This window comes from Corella eumyota, chromosome 4 (genome assembly GCF_963082875.1).
Source record: "Corella eumyota chromosome 4, kaCorEumy4.1, whole genome shotgun sequence".
NCBI classification, from domain to species: Eukaryota; Metazoa; Chordata; class Ascidiacea; order Phlebobranchia; family Corellidae; genus Corella; species Corella eumyota.
Genome location: NC_137493.1, coordinates 16885729 through 16907648, shown reverse-complemented (window position 1 = coordinate 16907648; position 21920 = coordinate 16885729). Strand labels below are relative to the sequence as shown.

Sequence of the window (21920 nt, the reverse complement as noted above, 5' to 3'; positions counted from 1 at the left end):
TTTATTAGATGTGCCTTGACCTAACTAACATTCAAGATAAAACATTTCACGAAAATATTCAATAAAACAAAAATTAGAGCTATTTTTTATATTGCCTCTAGCGCCCCCCACTTAACCTCATTTTGGTATTATGAAAAAAAATTTGCAAAAAAGTTGAAAATTTTAAATCGAATTTAAGTAATACCATTACAACCCAATTAGTCTAAACAACGTATTTTAAAAAAATTAGCAAAAAATATTAATAATTGATACAGTTATGACAAATTTATTAATATTTAACAAATTTTCAAAACTCAAATTTAAATATTTTATTAGATGTGCCTTGACCTAACTAACATTCAAGATAAAACATTTCACGAAAATATTCAATAAAACAAAAATTAGAGGTATTTTTTATATTGCCTCTAGCGCCCCCCACTTAACCTCATTTTGGTATTATGAAAAAAAATTTGCAAAAAAGTTGAAAATTTTAAATCGAATTTAAGTAATACCATTACAACCCAATTAGTCTAAACAACGTATTTTAAAAAAATTAGCAAAAAATATTAATAATTGATACAGTTATGACAAATTTATTAATATTTAACAAATTTTCAAAACTCAAATTTAAATATTTTATTAGATGTGCCTTGACCTAACTAACATTCAAGATAAAACATTTCACGAAAATATTCAATAAAACAAAAATTAGAGGTATTTTTTATATTGCCTCTAGCGCCCCCACTTAACCTCATTTTGGTATTATGAAAAAAAATTTGCAAAAAAGTTGAAAATTTTAAATCGAATTTAAGTAATACCATTACAACCCAATTAGTCTAAACAACGTATTTAAAAAAAATTAGCAAAAAATATTGATTATTAATAAAGTTATGACAAATTTATTAATATTTAACAAATTTTCAAAACTCAAATTTAAATATTTTATTAGATGTGCCTTGACCTAACTAACATTCAAGATAAAACATTTCACGAAAATATTCAATAAAACAAAAATTAGAGGTATTTTTTATATTGCCTCTAGCGCCCCCACTTAACCTCATTTTGGTATTATCAAAAAAAATTTGCAAAAAAGTTGAAAATTTTAAATCGAATTTGAGTAATACCATTACAACCCAATTAGTCTAAACAACGTATTTAAAAAAAATTAGCAAAAAATATTAATAATTGATAAAGTTATGACAAATTTATTAATATTTAACAAATTTTCAAAACTCAAATTTAAATATTTTATTAGATGTGCCTTGACCTAATTAACATTCAAGATAAAACATTTCACGAAAATATTCAATAAAACAAAAATTAGAGGTATTTTTTATATTGCCTCTAGCGCCCCCCACTTAACCTCATTTTGGGAATATGAAAAAAAAATTGCGAAAAAGTTGAAAATTTTAAATCGAATTTAAGTAATACCATTACAACCCAATTAGTCTAAACAACGTATTTTAAAAAAATTAGCAAAAACAATTAATAATTGATACAGTTATGACAAATTTATTAATATTTAACAAATTTTCAAAACTCAAATTTAAATATTTTATTAGATGTGCCTTGACCTAACTAACATTCAAGATAAAACATTTCACGAAAATATTCAATAAAACAAAAATTAGAGGTATTTTTTATATTGCCTCTAGCGCCCCCACTTAACCTCATTTTGGTATTATGAAAAAAAATTTGCAAAAAAGTTGAAAATTTTAAATCGAATTTAAGTAATACTATTACAACCCAATTAGTGTAAACAACGTATTTAAAAAAAATTAGCAAAAAATATTGATAATTAATAAAGTTATGACAAATTTATTAATATTTAACAAATTTTCAAAACTCAAATTTAAATATTTTATTAGATGTGCCTTGACCTAACTAACATTCAAGATAAAACATTTCACGAAAATATTCAATAAAACAAAAATTAGAGGTATTTTTTATATTGCCTCTAGCGCCCCCACTTAACCTCATTTTGGGAATATAAAAAAAAAATTGCGAAAAAGTTGAAAATTTTAAATCGAATTTAAGTAATACCATTACAACCCAATTAGTCTAAACAACGTATTTTAAAAAAATTAGCAAAAAATATTAATAATTGATACAGTTATGACAAATTTATTAATATTTAACAAATTTTCAAAACTCAAATTTAAATATTTTATTAGATGTGCCTTGACCTAACTAACATTCAAGATAAAACATTTCACGAAAATATTCAATAAAACAAAAATTAGAGGTATTTTTTATATTGCATCTAGCGCCCCCACTTAACCTCATTTTGGTATTATGAAAAAAAATTTGCAAAAAAGTTGAAAATTTTAAATCGAATTTAAGTAATACCATTACAACCCAATTAGTCTAAACAACGTATTTAAAAAAAATTAGCAAAAAATATTGATTATTAATAAAGTTATGACAAATTTATTAATATTTAACAAATTTTCAAAACTCAAATTTAAATATTTTATTAGATGTGCCTTGACCTAACTAACATTCAAGATAAAACATTTTACGAAAATATTCAATAAAACAAAAATTAGAGGTATTTTTTATATTGCCTCTAGCGCCCCCACTTAACCTCATTTTGGTATTATCAAAAAAAATTTGCAAAAAAGTTGAAAATTTTAAATCGAATTTGAGTAATACCATTACAACCCAATTAGTCTAAACAACGTATTTAAAAAAAATTAGCAAAAAATATTAATAATTAATAAAGTTATGACAAATTTATTAATATTTAACAAATTTTCAAAACTCAAATTTAAATATTTTATTAGATGTGCCTTGACCTAATTAACATTCAAGATAAAACATTTCACGAAAATATTCAATAAAACAAAAATTAGAGGTATTTTTTATATTGCCTCTAGCGCCCCCACTTAACCTCATTTTGGTATTATCAAAAAAAATTTGCAAAAAAGTTGAAAATTTTAAATCGAATTTGAGTAATACCATTACAACCCAATTAGTCTAAACAACGTATTTAAAAAAAATTAGCAAAAAATATTAATAATTAATAAAGTTATGACAAATTTATTAATATTTAACAAATTTTCAAAACTCAAATTTAAATATATTATTAGATGTGCCTTGACCTAATTAACATTCAAGATAAAACATTTCACGAAAATATTTAATAAAACAAAAATTAGAGGTATTTTTTATATTGCCTCTAGCGTCACCCACTTAACCTCATTTTGGAAATATGAAAAAAAATTGCGAAAAAGTTGAAAATTTTAAATCAAATTTAAGTAATACCATTACAACCCAATTAGTCTAAACAACGTATTTTAAAAAAATTAGCAAAAAATATTAATAATTGATAAAGTTATGACAAATTTATTAATATTTAACAAATTTTCAAAACTCAAATTTAAATATTTTATTAGATGTGCCTTGACCTAACTAACATTCAAGATAAAACATTTCACGAAAATATTCAATAAAACAAAAATTAGAGCTATTTTTTATATTGCCTCTAGCGCCCCCACTTAACCTCATTTTGGTATTATCAAAAAAAATTTGCAAAAAAGTTGAAAATTTTAAATCGAATTTGTGTAATACCATTACAACCCAATTAGTCTAAACAACGTATTTTAAAAAAATTAGCAAAAAATATTGATTATTAATAAAGTTATGACAAATTTATTAATATTTAACAAATTTTCAAAACTCAAAATTTAATATTTTATTAGATGTGCCTTGACCTAACTAACATTCAAGATAAAACATTTCACGAAAATATTCAATAAAACAAAAATTAGAGGTATTTTTTATATTGCCTCTAGCGCCCCCCACTTAACCTCATTTTGGGAATATGAAAAAAAAATTGCGAAAAAGTTGAAAATTTTAAATCGAATTTAAGTAATACCATTACAACCCAATTAGTCTAAACAAAGTATTTTAAAAAAATTAGCAAAAACAATTAATAATTGATACAGTTATGACAAATTTATTAATATTTAACAAATTTTCAAAACTCAAATTTAAATATTCTATTAGATGTGCCTTGACCTAACTAACATTCAAGATAAAACATTTCACGAAAATATTCAATAAAACAAAAATTAGAGCTATTTTTTATATTGCCTCTAGCGCCCCCACTTAACCTCATTTTGGTATTATGAAAAAAAATTTGCAAAAAAGTTGAAAATTTTAAATCGAATTTAAGTAATACCATTACAACCCAATTAGTCTAAACAACGTATTTAAAAAAAATTAGCAAAAAATATTGATAATTAATAAAGTTATGACAAATTTATTAATATTTAACAAATTTTCAAAACTCAAATTTAAATATTTTATTAGATGTGCCTTGACCTAACTAACATTTAAGATAAAACATTTCACGAAAATATTCAATAAAACAAAAATTAGAGGTATTTTTTATATTGCCTCTAGCGCCCCCCACTTAACCTCATTTTGGTATTATGAAAAAAAATTTGCAAAAAAGTTGAAAATTTTAAATCGAATTTAAGTAATACCATTACAACCCAATTAGTCTAAACAACGTATTTTAAAAAAATTAGCAAAAAATATTAATAATTGATACAGTTATGACAAATTTATTAATATTTAACAAATTTTCAAAACTCAAATTTAAATATTTTATTAGATGTGCCTTGACCTAACTAACATTCAAGATAAAACATTTCACGAAAATATTCAATAAAACAAAAATTAGAGGTATTTTTTATATTGCCTCTAGCGCCCCCCACTTAACCTCATTTTGGTATTATGAAAAAAAATTTGCAAAAAAGTTGAAAATTTTAAATCGAATTTAAGTAATACCATTACAACCCAATTAGTCTAAACAACGTATTTTAAAAAAATTAGCAAAAAATATTAATAATTGATACAGTTATGACAAATTTATTAATATTTAACAAATTTTCAAAACTCAAATTTAAATATTTTATTAGATGTGCCTTGACCTAATTAACATTCAAGATAAAACATTTCACGAAAATATTCAATAAAACAAAAATTAGAGGTATTTTTTATATTGCCTCTAGCGCCCCCACTTAACCTCATTTTGGTATTATGAAAAAAAATTTGCAAAAAAGTTGAAAATTTTAAATCGAATTTAAGTAATACCATTACAACCCAATTAGTCTAAACAACGTATTTAAAAAAAATTAGCAAAAAATATTGATTATTAATAAAGTTATGACAAATTTATTAATATTTAACAAATTTTCAAAACTCAAATTTAAATATTTTATTAGATGTGCCTTGACCTAACTAACATTCAAGATAAAACATTTCACGAAAATATTCAATAAAACAAAAATTAGAGGTATTTTTTATATTGCCTCTAGCGCCCCCACTTAACCTCATTTTGGTATTATCAAAAAAAATTTGCAAAAAAGTTGAAAATTTTAAATCGAATTTGAGTAATACCATTACAACCCAATTAGTCTAAACAACGTATTTAAAAAAAATTAGCAAAAAATATTAATAATTGATAAAGTTATGACAAATTTATTAATATTTAACAAATTTTCAAAACTCAAATTTAAATATTTTATTAGATGTGCCTTGACCTAATTAACATTCAAGATAAAACATTTCACGAAAATATTCAATAAAACAAAAATTAGAGGTATTTTTTATATTGCCTCTAGCGCCCCCCACTTAACCTCATTTTGGGAATATGAAAAAAAAATTGCGAAAAAGTTGAAAATTTTAAATCGAATTTAAGTAATACCATTACAACCCAATTAGTCTAAACAACGTATTTTAAAAAAATTAGCAAAAACAATTAATAATTGATACAGTTATGACAAATTTATTAATATTTAACAAATTTTCAAAACTCAAATTTAAATATTTTATTAGATGTGCCTTGACCTAACTAACATTCAAGATAAAACATTTCACGAAAATATTCAATAAAACAAAAATTAGAGGTATTTTTTATATTGCCTCTAGCGCCTCCACTTAACCTCATTTTGGTATTATGAAAAAAAATTTGCAAAAAAGTTGAAAATTTTAAATCGAATTTAAGTAATACCATTACAACCCAATTAGTGTAAACAACGTATTTAAAAAAAATTAGCAAAAAATATTGATAATTAATAAAGTTATGACAAATTTATTAATATTTAACAAATTTTCAAAACTCAAATTTAAATATTTTATTAGATGTGCCTTGACCTAACTAACATTCAAGATAAAACATTTCACGAAAATATTCAATAAAACAAAAATTAGAGGTATTTTTTATATTGCCTCTAGCGCCCCCACTTAACCTCATTTTGGGAATATAAAAAAAAAATTGCAAAAAAGTTGAAAATTTTAAATCGAATTTAAGTAATACCATTACAACCCAATTAGTCTAAACAACGTATTTTAAAAAAATTAGCAAAAAATATTAATAATTGATACAGTTATGACAAATTTATTAATATTTAACAAATTTTCAAAACTCAAATTTAAATATTTTATTAGATGTGCCTTGACCTAACTAACATTCAAGATAAAACATTTCACGAAAATATTCAATAAAACAAAAATTAGAGGTATTTTTTATATTGCCTCTAGCGCCCCCACTTAACCTCATTTTGGTATTATGAAAAAAAATTTGCAAAAAAGTTGAAAATTTTAAATCGAATTTAAGTAATACCATTACAACCCAATTAGTCTAAACAACGTATTTAAAAAAAATTAGCAAAAAATATTGATTATTAATAAAGTTATGACAAATTTATTAATATTTAACAAATTTTCAAAACTCAAATTTAAATATTTTATTAGATGTGCCTTGACCTAACTAACATTCAAGATAAAACATTTCACGAAAATATTCAATAAAACAAAAATTAGAGGTATTTTTTATATTGCCTCTAGCGCCCCCACTTAACCTCATTTTGGTATTATCAAAAAAAATTTGCAAAAAAGTTGAAAATTTTAAATCGAATTTGAGTAATACCATTACAACCCAATTAGTCTAAACAACGTATTTAAAAAAAATTAGCAAAAAATATTAATAATTAATAAAGTTATGACAAATTTATTAATATTTAACAAATTTTCAAAACTCAAATTTAAATATTTTATTAGATGTGCCTTGACCTAATTAACATTCAAGATAAAACATTTCACGAAAATATTCAATAAAACAAAAATTAGAGGTATTTTTTATATTGCCTCTAGCGCCCCCCACTTAACCTCATTTTGGGAATATGAAAAAAAAATTGCGAAAAAGTTGAAAATTTTAAATCGAATTTAAGTAATACCATTACAACCCAATTAGTCTAAACAACGTATTTTAAAAAAATTAGCAAAAACAATTAATAATTGATACAGTTATGACAAATTTATTAATATTTAACAAATTTTCAAAACTCAAATTTAAATATTTTATTAGATGTGCCTTGACCTAACTAACATTCAAGATAAAACATTTCACGAAAATATTCAATAAAACAAAAATTAGAGGTATTTTTTATATTGCCTCTAGCGCCTCCACTTAACCTCATTTTGGTATTATGAAAAAAAATTTGCAAAAAAGTTGAAAATTTTAAATCGAATTTAAGTAATACCATTACAACCCAATTAGTGTAAACAACGTATTTAAAAAAAATTAGCAAAAAATATTGATAATTAATAAAGTTATGACAAATTTATTAATATTTAACAAATTTTCAAAACTCAAATTTAAATATTTTATTAGATGTGCCTTGACCTAACTAACATTCAAGATAAAACATTTCACGAAAATATTCAATAAAACAAAAATTAGAGGTATTTTTTATATTGCCTCTAGCGCCCCCACTTAACCTCATTTTGGGAATATAAAAAAAAAATTGCAAAAAAGTTGAAAATTTTAAATCGAATTTAAGTAATACCATTACAACCCAATTAGTCTAAACAACGTATTTTAAAAAAATTAGCAAAAAATATTAATAATTGATACAGTTATGACAAATTTATTAATATTTAACAAATTTTCAAAACTCAAATTTAAATATTTTATTAGATGTGCCTTGACCTAACTAACATTCAAGATAAAACATTTCACGAAAATATTCAATAAAACAAAAATTAGAGGTATTTTTTATATTGCCTCTAGCGCCCCCACTTAACCTCATTTTGGTATTATGAAAAAAAATTTGCAAAAAAGTTGAAAATTTTAAATCGAATTTAAGTAATACCATTACAACCCAATTAGTCTAAACAACGTATTTAAAAAAAATTAGCAAAAAATATTGATTATTAATAAAGTTATGACAAATTTATTAATATTTAACAAATTTTCAAAACTCAAATTTAAATATTTTATTAGATGTGCCTTGACCTAACTAACATTCAAGATAAAACATTTCACGAAAATATTCAATAAAACAAAAATTAGAGGTATTTTTTATATTGCCTCTAGCGCCCCCACTTAACCTCATTTTGGTATTATCAAAAAAAATTTGCAAAAAAGTTGAAAATTTTAAATCGAATTTGAGTAATACCATTACAACCCAATTAGTCTAAACAACGTATTTAAAAAAAATTAGCAAAAAATATTAATAATTAATAAAGTTATGACAAATTTATTAATATTTAACAAATTTTCAAAACTCAAATTTAAATATTTTATTAGATGTGCCTTGACCTAATTAACATTCAAGATAAAACATTTCACGAAAATATTCAATAAAACAAAAATTAGAGGTATTTTTTATATTGCCTCTAGCCACTTAACCTCATTTTGGTATTATGAAAAAAAATTTGCAAAAAAGTTGAAAATTTTAAATCAAATTTAAGTAATACCATTACAACCCAATTAGTCTAAACAACGTATTTAAAAAAAATTAGCAAAAAATATTGATAATTAATAAAGTTATGACAAATTTATTAATATTTAACAAATTTTCAAAACTCAAATTTAAATATTTTATTAGATGTGCCTTGACCTAACTAACATTCAAGATAAAACATTTCACGAAAATATTCAATAAAACAAAAATTAGAGGTATTTTTTATATTGCCTCTAGCGCCCCCACTTAACCTCATTTTGGTATTATCAAAAAAAATTTGCAAAAAAGTTGAAAATTTTAAATCGAATTTGAGTAATACCATTACAACCCAATTAGTCTAAACAACGTATTTAAAAAAAATTAGCAAAAAATATTAATAATTGATAAAGTTATGACAAATTTATTAATATTTAACAAATTTTCAAAACTTAAATTTAAATATTTTATTAGATGTGCCTTGACCTAATTAACATTCAAGATAAAACATTTCACAAAAATATTTAATAAAACAAAAATTAGAGGTATTTTTTATATTGCCTCTAGCGCCACCCACTTAACCTCATTTTGGAAATATGAAAAAAAATTGCGAAAAAGTTGAAAATTTTAAATCGAATTTAAGTAATACCATTACAACCTAATTAGTCTAAACAACGTATTTTAAAAAAATTAGCAAAAAATATTAATAATTGATAAAGTTATGACAAATTTATTAATATTTAACAAATTTTCAAAACTCAAATTTAAATATTTTATTAGATGTGCCTTGACCTAACTAACATTCAAGATAAAACATTTCACGAAAATATTCAATAAAACAAAAATTAGAGGTATTTTTGATATTGCCTCTAGCGCCCCCCACTTAACCTCATTTTGGGAATATGAAAAAAAATTTGCAAAAAAGTTGAAAATTTTAAATCGAATTTAAGTAATACCATTACAAACCAATTAGTTTAAACAACGTATTTTAAAAAAATTAGCAAAAAATATTAATAATTGATAAAGTTATGACAAATTTATTAATATTTAACAAATTTTCAAAACTTAAATTTAAATATTTTATTAGATGTGCCTTGACCTAATTAACATTCAAGATAAAACATTTCACGAAAATATTCAATAAAACAAAATTTAGAGGTATTTTTTATATTGCCTCTAGCGCTCCCCACTTAACCTCATTTTGGAAATATGAAAAAAAATTTGCGAAAAAGTTGAAAATTTGAAATCGAATTTAAGTAATACTATTACAACCCAATTAGTCTAAACAACGTATTTTAAAAAAATTAGCAAAAAATATTTATAATTAATAAAGTTATGACAAATTTATTAAAATTTTAAGATTTCATAAAACCCTAATTTAAATATTTTTTTAGATGCGCCTTCACTTAACCAACATTCAAGATAAAACATTTCACGGAAATACGTCTATTAGTAAAGCTGTTTTGTTACAGAAATTGCTTAGAACGTATCTACAAATGCAACCAACATACAAACTAAACGAAGACCACCGTTTTTTTATTATGCTATATGGGTTGTTTAAACAGCTGCAGTGGCGTACTAGGTAAGGCGCTTGGTTTGGAATCTTGAAATCCGAGTTCAAATCCCGTTGTTGACATTCGAATACAAGTTTTTAATATTGTTAGTGTTATGTTACAACTAATGTACTGTTAAATATGTATAAGCCATCAGGCCAGTAAGTCGTGGGATCGATCTCCACGCAGGTTCGAAACTGATCTGCAGTAACATCTAGTGTATAGTCGGTTCAAATCTGGCGACCAAAAAAAAACAAATATTAAATTTTTTAAGGGTTTTAAGATTTAAACATTATATGAATATGTTTTATTTAACTAATTAGTCATAACTAGTGTAATTCCAAAGAAAATATTTTCTTTTTGATTTTAGGTCAGATTTGGTAAAAACAGCAAGGCCTTATAGAAAATGCTAAACCACTAAATGCTTACATTTAAATAAGTACATTTAAATGCTTTCGACTCCTACTTTATATATAAAAATAAACAACTTCCTTAAATTTAAAATGATGCCATCTTAATTATTAAACCGTTCTTTACATGATATAAAAACTTTTAATTTGCAAACAATATTGTAATTTATAAAAAGCTGCACTGATGTATAAGATTACAAAGATAAGAATTTAAGCAAGTATAAATATTTACTTCAGGCACAAAGCGTTTACAAACCAACCTGATAAAACCTAAAAAAAAACTTGTTAACGTAAACTGTACATAAATAATAGCAATGACATAGAAAAAAACTTAAAAATTTAAAAAGGGTTTGAATTAAACAAATTCACTAAGAACGTAAAATTAATAAAAGTTATATTTAGTAAAAATTGATAAAAAAGTAATGATTTTAAAAATATACCAAAAATTTTATCAAAAAGAGTAAAAGAATTTGCTAAAATACAAATCAGACATTTAATACATTTAAACAGGTTAAAAAAAATATACAACCGACAAAATATTTGAACTTTCAACGAAAATTGCTTTTTAGACCTTAAAACATTTCCCTTATGATTCTTCTTCGCTTGGCAGATCTTCGTAGTTATCCAGGTGGGAGGTCTAAAAAATGTTGGTCATAATAATATAATAACATATAGCTTATAGCCTTATCTGTTGGATGCCTATACCTTTATTTATTTATTTTTGATAATACCAGTAAACTTATGTTAACAAAAATATTTTCTATAAAATATTGTTAAGCCATATGTTAACTACCACGTCTGTTAATATAAATGCCAGACACTTCGGCCCCCGGACACCTCGGCCAAGACACTTCGGCCAAATTTTTTTTTTTAAACAGCGGAGATTTCGCATTTAATTACGTTTTTTATTTTTTTTTAATTACCGCGAAAAGTTTTATTTTTGCGTTTTTTATAGTTTTATTTTTTAATTTTACATACTAAAACCTTTAAAAAACTAATTTTTAAAGCGCGCGCTTTTAGGTGACACAAGACAATGCGTTATGACGTCACGTGTTTTGCGAAATAGTGCCGTCTTTCCAAACAATATTTGAAGAAAATAGATCATTAATTTATCATTTTTTACACTAAAGAACGTGCATAAATATGTTATTAATTATTGCCCGTGTTAATGTATTTAAATTTATATACTAAAACACAAAGAATAAAATGTTTAAAGAGTTGCCAGAAGATTCGTTCTGCAAAAAAACAGCGGGGAGTCGGCGATGAAATTCCCGTGTATAAAGTCAGCGTAAGACCATATTTTACCGATATTCAAAATAAAATTTTGCATAAAGTACAGTATATATAAAATTTTTAATATGTTGTTACGTTAATGACATATGTTAGTTTTTAGAATATTTCTTTTCTTGAACGGATTAATAAAGACGGGTGAATATTTTAAAAAATAATATTTTGAATATTTTTGTTTTTTTTTAATATTTTAAAAGTCTTACCTCTTTAAAATCAACAACAGTTGAGTTTAAGAAAAGAATTTTAACATCTGTTTTTACTTTAAAATCAGAAAATTCCAAAGCCAATTTCTGCACAAAAAATAAACATACAAGGTTTATGAAAATGAGAAAGCTAATAATGTCAGAATACAGAAAGTTAGATGTCTTCAAAACACTTTGATTTACTACAAAGCCACAAGAGGTTGTGCAGTTAGGGTTACAATGTTTAAAAAATCAAAAACAACCCAAGCCTAGGCTAGTGCAAAAATGAATTGTCTACTTGCCTATATTAAAATCTCAATAAAGAATTCTAAATTCTATTTGTTTAAAATTTCAATGGAGAATTCTAAATTTTAAACACAAAAGCTTTTTGTTTAAATTTAGATAAACAAATTGTTACTAACCGTGATGTTAAGTTTTAGTAAATTTTGTGAATTCTGTAGTTCTTGGATTCTCTTTTGTTCATTCGTAGTGTCAAGTGAGTTAAGTATGATCTATAAAATAGAGTTTGTTAAAATGATAACAAAAATTATGTCATATAAGTGCTAGCTAACAAAAAATTATGTCATATAACAAAAATTATGTCATATAAGTGCTAACTCACTACATATCTGTTTTTAAAATTTAGGTTTAATTAAATAATACATCGGGCCAAAAAAACATTAAGTTAAATAGGAAAACAAATATATTATATATACAGACTTTTAAAAAATACTTACAGTTACATTCTCCCATATATTGTTTTTAAAATCTAAATAATTTGTTTGAAGATCTTTCATTTCATTCTGATCTTGACTTATGCTCTAAAAATTTAAATGTATATAGGGCATAACATTATATAATACCAAACTTTTTAAAAATACAAATGCCTACATTTTTGTTTTCCAAAATTGTTATTTTCAATTTATTTAATCTTCCATCAAATTCACTGGAAGAGTTATTGAGTTGTCTTAAGTTGTCCTATAAATATATATTTTATTATTAAAATAACTAAATCAATTTTAAAAACAACTTTTTTACATATAAGTAATAATTAATACAAATCTAACAAAACAAAAACCATGTTATGTAAGTGCTGACTAACTTACTACATCGGGCCAAAAAAAAAGTTTGAACCAAAGACTTACTTTGTGAATGCAAATGTTTTTACCACTATTCCACATAGCGGTATTACATCAAAAAGCCTATTTAAGTTGTTATTAAAGAAACTATAGGCTTATATGCAAACTTACTTGTTTAATTTGATTTAAAGTAGAGTTCAGATTTTTAAGTTGGTTTTCATTATTTTTAAAATTTTGGGTGACTTGGTCGTGGTTTGTCTAAAAACATTAAGTTAAATAGGAAAACAAATATATTATATATACAGACTTTTAAAAAATACTTACAGTTACATTTTCCCATATATTGTTTTTAAAATCTAAATAATTTGTTTGAAGATCTTTCATTACATTCTGATCTTGACTTATGTTCTAAAAATTTAATACGTTTAAATATAATAATATATTGCGAAAAATTTAAATGTATAAAAGGCATAACATTATATAATACCAAACTTTTTAAAAATACAAATGCATACATTTTTGTTTTCCAAAATTGTTGTTTTCAATTCATTTAATCTTCCATCAAATTCACTGAAAGAGTTATTGAGTTGTCTTAAGTTGTCCTATAAATATATATTTTATTATTAAAATAACTTAATCAATTTTAAAAACAATTCTTTTACGTATAAGTTATTAATTATTACAAACTTAAAAGTATTTTATATGCTAACAGTAAAACAATAGCATACCAGAATATTATCTTTAACAAGGTCAAAATCGCTTTCAAAATCTTTAAAAGTTCTGTCATTTTTTCGATTCACTTCATTCTGAAAAATGTTAAAAAATAAATTAACGTTTAAAACTTTCTATTATATTATCAACTATATTTAACCAGGTTTTATTTTAATGTGAAAGTTTATGCCTGACCCAATACAACAAAAATGTAAATATTACCACTTTGCTTTCAATCAGGTTTATTTGGCTTGTAATGTTCATCAAACATTCATTTGTAATTTCATTTGCTTGTTTCTAATTAAAACAATTGTTAAACCTTCAGTAAATATCTTAACCAAATTCTCACTTTTTAAAATTTAAATACCACTTAGCTGCAAGTTTTTTTTTAATACTTTTTATATGTAAAACAAAGTACATTTATTATTATAGATCTTACTGTTATATTTTCTCGTAGTTGCATTAAATTTTCCTTTACTCCTTGATAACTGTTATTCAGTTGATTAATTGCATTCTATAAAAAAAAATATGAAGGGTATTTTTATGAATCAACGACCAAGCATAATATACATAATACGTTTACATATGATTTTACAGTATAATGTAGTATAGAATTTATGGTAATAAATAAAATGTAGTAAAACATTGCACCTGTTTTAAATGTGCATGATCTTTTAATTCAGCCACCTTTATTTCTATTTCCTAAAAACATAACAAACCTATTTTTAAAAAATAAAATATATATATAACAAACCTATTTAAAAAAAAAAAAAAAAAAAAAAAACTTTTAAATTAATTATTTTTATATCAAACTCCAATATATTTACTTAAACAACATTTACCGTTAAATTTTCGTTCACATTCGCTTTAAGGTTATTTAACATTTCATAAACATTTGAAATATTCATTCGATTTTCATTAAGCTTCTCCTATTAACAAGAATTGGTAAAATTATCAAATTTTAAAATATTTCTACACAACAACAAAAAATATATATTTTATTTTTATTTTTTTAAATATAAGTTTATGAAGTCTCAAAATTTACTCACTGATAAATTACTGTGCAATTCTTCTTCTAGATTGCTTATAATATTGTTAACATTATTGATGTTCATTGAGTTATTGACATAATTCTCCTTAAAACAAGTTTGTTAAATTTATTCAACAAATTTAAAAAAAAACGTTTTATAAAACTAATGTTATGTTGGTAAAATTAAAATATTAAAAAAAGAGATTTTATTATTTTAACATAAAAAACTTACTTTTATATTTTCTTGCATTAGCTTAATATGATCATTGGCATTATAGTAACTATTGTTTAGTTGGCTTATTGTATTCTGTTGAAAAATGATCACAGATTAATTTAATTAAGAATAAATAAACACATTTTATTTTTAAAGTAGGAGCTTTACCTTCAACCAATTTTTGACTTTAACAGAAAACACAATTGCCAGAGTAGGCAATTAGCCAAACTAATAGTAAACTTAACCATCGTAACAACCTTTAATTTGTTTATGATTATTTTAAAGATAAAGTACCTTTATAAATAACATTATTAGTACCTGATTAATACTTGCTCCATCTTTTAAGATAATAATTTTTTCTTCAATTTCCTAAAATAATAAAAATGACTGATGTAATTAAAAATTGCATGTTATTGTAACAATCGAGTCTGGTCTTTCTTTCGTATGAAAAGCCGTATTATAATTTAAAGTTTATTATTGCGGAAAGATGCACATACAACCGTTCACTTGCTTGTACCACGAATACTAATTTCAAATACCGCAGAAACAGTTAAACTAATACATCACGTGATTAAGAACACGTGATAGAGATAAGGGGTAACGGATTGGCAATAGGTGTAAACACATGACTAGAAATTGATAAGATTTTGGCGTAAACATCAAGATGGCGGATTCGTTACATTATACAATTAAATTATTGTAGCGTATTTTTTTCAATATAAAATTATAAATTTATTAACTTAATTTTTTCATTCAAACAGAATCCTTTGTTAAACATACATAAGTATATGCATTAAAAATTAACCAATACAAAGTTATAATTCTATGTCTAAAATGAACCCAATAACTATACTACACTTTAGATTAAAACTAGGCTACAAGTACCAAGATAAGAAAAGTTACAAATAGATAAAATGTGCGAGTTTAGAGCCCCTAAGGAAATGTTAGGGCAAGTACGCACAAAGTTCGCTACATTACAAAAATTCTTAATAAAAATACAGTTAAACAATCATTTGTTATATTTTATCATTTAATTATTTAAAAATTATGATTTATTAAACTTACTGTTAGGTTACTGTTTACTGATGTTTCAAGATTATCAAGAACTTTAGAAATATTTGAAATATTCAGTTCGTTTTTGTTTAGCTTCTCCTGTTAATAAAAATACCAAATAATTTTTGCTAAACGTAAAACAAACTTGGTCATACGTAAGTTTAATTTACCATTTAAAAATAATATGAAACTTTTCTAAAATAATTAAATTTAATACTGGTGCCATGCACTAAAATTGCATATTAAATCTATGTGACAAGGCCATTAATTCAACTGTCAAAATATGGCCAATAAACATCCTCCCGATAATAATTTCCCCACACTACAAGATATTGATAAGAATGTATTTATATAATATATTTAAACAAGTTAAACTTACGGTTAAATTATTTTGTAAGTCATTTTCCAATTTATTAATAAGTCTATGGACATCATTGATGCTTTTTGCGTTGTTTGCAACATTTTCCTGAAAAGTAAAGAAAATTAACAACAATATAATACCATCTATAAACAATATATCAAATTAAATATTAAAATAACTAAACTGTAGGAAATTTTAGTACTATTAAATTACATTTGCAAAAAAAGTTTTTAAGTTATAGATCTTAATTTACGGTGATATTTTTCTTTGTTTGCTGAAGGTTTTTGTCGAGGTTTTCAATGTTTTGTTCCTTTTCATCCAACCAATCCTAAAAAAAAAGATAAAACAAAAGCATGATTCCAAAATCCAGATTAGTAAATTTTAAATAATATCCAAAGATACTTAGTATCGCATTTAGAAGAAGTTAACTTATAGTTTTATTAAACTTTTGTTTTTAAATTGAAAAATTTAAATTTTTAAACAATCAAGAAATTACCGAAATATTTTGAGATAGATCTTGGATGTGAGTTGTTAAATTCACTAAAGTCTTGTTGTTCAAATCAAAACCTAAGTTCTAAAAATAAAAATAAATTAGTTTTTAATTAATACAGCATGCTATTAACTTAAAACAAGGTAAAACAATTTTGAATTTATTTAAGTACCATTTTTGTATATTTAAAACTTTATTTTTTTTATATGTATAATGAACCGGCAGCGTTCTGTAGTGGTAAGAACACTTGCTACACCACACATGAGGTCGTGGGTTCAATCCCCCCTGATCTCATGCTGTAGCGCCCTTGAGTAAGGCGCTATAAAATCCTGCTGGGCCAGCACTTAATTATTAGCATAATTATCGGGTAATTATAATGTAATATCCCAAACTGCCAAAGGCAACTCGAGACTGGTTCGGAGTAACTGATGTTACTCTATGTTTAAGTGGCGCATTCGAATTTCCCACATCAAGGATAAAGATATATACAAAAAAAAATATATATATATCAAATCGATTTTTTTACCGTAACATTTTCTGCTTTTTGTTCGATAAGATTTCTCAAACTTTCATAATTTCCGTTAATTATTTCGTCAGCTTCGTTCTATTAAAAACAATCATTACATATATTAGTTTAATGGGTATTAAGATTTCATGTTGTAAAGTCCTTGGGTAAGACGCTAAAAGTCAGAAAAGTTATCATCTGGCATTTATAATTATTAATAACCCAATTACCAAAGTCAACTCAAGACTAGGTAATCAAGGTAACTGATGTTACTCTATGTTTAGTTTAGTCGACCGTTTCACATCAAGGCTAAAATGATTAAAATAAAGTAAAGAATATAGGAACTGGTATTTCTAGCTTGTTTTTTTATGTTGCACCTGCTTGATTTCCGATTGTTCTTTGAGATTTTCGATCTTAAGGTCAGTTTCCTGAAAACACAATAAAAAATCAATTGTAAAATTTTTGATTCCATATGTGATTTTTTTAAAAAAGAACTAAATTAAAAAGTACGACTGTCTAAAAAAAGTTTATAGGAGTTTAGTAGCTTGTTTTTTATTTATATTTGAATTTGTACTAAAATGTGATGGGGAAAAGTTATAGGCATTAAAATTATAAAATTTTGTAAAGTAACTGATAGTTAATATGTATTTCCACATCCCCGTAAGGTCAACGATTTTATATTACACCTAAAATGTCTTAAAATGTGTTAAAGCAATTTACTTATAAGAAAATAGCATTGGTGCCGCTAGAACCAAAACCTTTACAGAACCGCATGTTAATAATAGAGATTAATATGTTATTTTTATTTTTTCGTGTACAACTGAATTCCTTCAGAAGTTTTAATTCGAGGTTAATTCGAACAAAATTTGAATGAAGTAAAACTTAATGCAATATATATTAAATTTAAACTCACAATTTTAGCTTTTTGGTATTCATTTAAATCTGCCACCACTTTATCAAGATTTGTCTGAAGTTTGCTCATTTTTGTTTGTCGGTCATTCATTCTACTTACCTCTTTTAATTTAAGTTGTTTTTCTAAGACCTTAATTTTTTCATCGGTTTCCTTAAATTAAAAAAAAATAATAATATAATTTTTAAAAAGATAAATAAAAACTAAATTTAATAAACTTAAAACTTGGTCGTTCAATGGGGTTCAAACCTAAGACCTCAAATTCACAGATGCATTAATTTGCATCAAAACACAAACAACTTACGTTAAAATTGTTCTCACATTGAGTAAGTCGTGAGTTTAGTTTTGCAATCTTGTTTTTAAGTTCATCCAATGCTGAATATTGGCTTTCTACGTTGTTAGAAACTTGTTGAAGAACGTTTCCATCCGAGCTTAAACCTGGCAGGTCCATGAAGTAGATAACTGTAAAAATAAATAAATTTAAAAATTTTATCTTATGGAAAAATGAAGTTAAAAAAAGATACCATGTTTAAAAAATATGGATTTTATTTGAAGTGTTTTAATTAATAATTATATTAAGAGAATGCAGTATGGAACATAGAATTTTATTTTTCTGTTTGCTTATATTTGATTAAAGGTTAAAGATTTCTTGGAAAACCCTAGCCGCCATTGTATAATACCCACTATGACGTCATAGCATATTCATAGAAATACAAGAACTTGTGGCTTCATAATTATTTATTTAAATTGCAAACGCGGCAATTTGCAAGACTCGATTTTTTGAAAACAACAATCTGTGATGTTGATAAAATTTCGCAAAAAACGGGAATTTTCAAATAAGGGTTCGTCGGGTTTGTTTACTACTTGAATGAAAGAAGACATGGACTAAAAAATACCCTTTTGAAGTAAAAAAACAACAATTTATAGATGAAATCTTTAAAAAAAAAAACTAAAAATTAAAATATTGCAAAAATCAAAAATTTCGATAAGGTCAAATAAGGTTCTACTAGCCCACTTATATAACGAGAAAATCATTTTTGAATAACCAATAATCATGAAGAAAAATGGCAATATAAATCTTTTTGATAAATAGGTTTCCTAAATTGCATTTGCCACCAGATTCTCTGGCAGAGTTTTAATTGTTTTCGATGATTTCCGGCAGAAATTTCAAACACACAATTCGCGTGTGGTTCGTATTATTCAAAATGTCAAGAAGTCATTTTTTAACAACTTTAAGTTAATTATAAAACGTCTGTGGTTAGGGTATTCGTCATAACAACTAATTAACACCATATTAAATTGGGTAGTGATGTTATTTGTTAAAATTAGAAACAGCCATACAAGAAAACACGTTCAAAAACTTTCGTAAATTTAAATTCACATAAAAAAATTCCTTATTTTGTAATTTAAATTAAGCATAATTTTTTTTATTTATCATCATTCATATTTTTTTAAGATAGTTCGTAAAAACCTATAAATAAAAATTCAAATTTTTACCAGCAAACGCTGTAACAGCCAAGGTTAAAGCAAAGACAAAGAATCCTAGAACGTTAGTTCTCCGTTTCAACATTTTCATTTCTAAAAAACAAAAAAAAATTATGTAAACATTATCAAAACATAAACATCACGATATCGTTTTTCAGTTGTTTTTAATGTGCGATTTTGCAAGGGGTGATGACATTCGGGTATCATTCAAAAGGTTTCGGGTTCGAGCCGCACCAATGCCACACTATTCGCCATTAAATAAGGCATTTACAGATAGTTTAAAATCAGAACACCCCTACATTATTAAAATTAAATTTGCGATACGGTGTACTTATTAAAGCATTTTTATTAAATTAACATCAAATTAGCCAAATTTAAATTACAACGGAATGCTTTACCCATTATAATTACTAACATCATTACAAACAATTTGATTTACCTTTTATCATAGATGCTTCATTTTTTCCATACGAATACATTGGCTCCATCTTTACTAAAACTAAACAACAACTAAATAAAAAAAGATTTTTAATATATTTACCACCATTAGTAACACTATGTTCTAATATACAATTTTGACAACAACAAACTATATTTAACGTAGGCCTATATAAAACCTGTTTGGTTTTAAACTTATAACTACCTGAATATTTTATAAGAGTTTAAACTATATATAACTACACTAACTTAAGTTTCTAAGCCTTATTATAATTCATTCACTTTTTAGACTGTGTGGGTTTTTATACGCTACTGTTTGGAATAGGATTTAAGCGCAGTATTTTTTAACAACAGTTTTGCCTACAACATAATCGAGCTTGTTTTTTTCAAGCAGCCGTTGGAATATTTCTTTATGCGCATTTTACTGCGAATTTTAAAGCTTGTTGTGTTGATTGCTATATCCTGAATACAGTATAATATTACAAATCCATTCACCTCAATTAAGGAAGTGCATTCCATATAAAAACAATACGAAGTTAAAATTACTATAAGTAACGTTAACCAATAGAAAATGTGTATTTTACAGTTCTAAAAACTAGGTCATTACATTTTTTATTTTTTGATTTTGGTTTTTGCGCATTGATAAAAGTAAATAATAAATACGATATACAATTAATATTACAACAATGCGACGGGAAAAAATGACAAAATCAATTTAATGATTTAAAACATGCCAAAAGTAATAATGTTTATACTAAGATTTTATAATACATTATGGCATGGTCACCAAACCCAGGATTTACAGCTCTTGCTAAATTTCTTAAAAGTTTTACAGTTCTTTAAAATATATTTTTACTCTAACCCAACATAAACACTTAATTTATATAAATATATTTATTATTATTTTATAACTCCACTCATTAATATGATCCACCTTTTCTAACTTTTTCGGTGTCTTATTAAATTCTTGCAAGATGTTTTTTGAAAGGTCGTAAAACAGAAGTGCTTTAAACTTAAAAACTTTTTTGTAGACGAGTATTTAGGCCTCAACTTTTTTGCAAATTCTAGCGTTTTTTCTACAATTGCAATACCAACTTTTCTTTGTTTTTTTAATAACTTCCTATATAGTTAAACGCAGTAAACAGTGGTTTTTAAAAGGAATATTGAAACCCTAATTTGTCATGGTTTTTAGAAGTTAGGATTTTTAAGCATTGTCCTACCTTTTCGATTGTTAAATTTTTTTTACTTTAAAAAAAATTAAATTTTCAGGCATTGATTAATAGAAAAAAAAAAAACTTTATGGTTTTATAAAAAATATTAATTAATACTTAATCTATGCTTATTTACTTAATTAATTAATTAATACTCAGTCTATGTTTTTTTTAAGATAAATTGATAGGAGCGATATCTAAATTTATCTATATTTAAAATAATTTAAAATTTTAATACACGTTTATACCTAACTAAAGAATAAATACAATAACTTCATATA

General features: G+C 24.2%; 1 protein-coding gene across 1 annotated transcript; it reads right to left on the bottom strand.

Annotated features, from left to right (window-relative positions):
• Positions 1-10832: 10832 nt before the first annotated feature.
• On the bottom strand, positions 10833-20555 carry LOC145750239 (uncharacterized). The gene is made up of 26 exons (XM_082566223.1): positions 20430-20555; positions 20003-20083; positions 18810-18967; positions 18509-18658; positions 17973-18023; positions 17617-17694; positions 17097-17174; positions 16854-16928; positions 16619-16705; positions 16252-16338; positions 15505-15555; positions 15205-15279; positions 14992-15078; positions 14785-14871; positions 14594-14644; positions 14382-14456; positions 14165-14239; positions 13960-14037; positions 13747-13833; positions 13556-13639; positions 13403-13489; positions 13044-13130; positions 12890-12973; positions 12575-12664; positions 12174-12260; positions 10833-11317 (listed from the first exon to the last, which is right to left on the bottom strand). Exons 1-26 carry the CDS (start codon positions 20476-20478, stop codon positions 11267-11269), a joined length of 2130 nt encoding a protein of 709 aa, XP_082422349.1. The 5' UTR covers positions 20479-20555; the 3' UTR covers positions 10833-11266.
• Positions 20556-21920: the final 1365 nt, after the last annotated feature.

What these genes read in the sequence shown, in the direction of transcription:
- LOC145750239 (XM_082566223.1), bottom strand. Translation starts at nt 20,478, where the DNA reads ATGGAGCCAATGTATTCGTATGGAAAAAATGAAGCATCTATGATAAAA. An exon ending in ATCTATCTCAAAATATTTCG is followed by an intron (nt 16,929 to 17,096) that starts GTAATTTCTTGA and finishes CTTTTTTTTTAG; the next exon opens with GATTGGTTGGATGAAAAGGA. An exon ending in AATTGCACAGTAATTTATCA is followed by an intron (nt 14,872 to 14,991) that starts GTGAGTAAATTT and finishes TCTTGTTAATAG; the next exon opens with GAGAAGCTTAATGAAAATCG.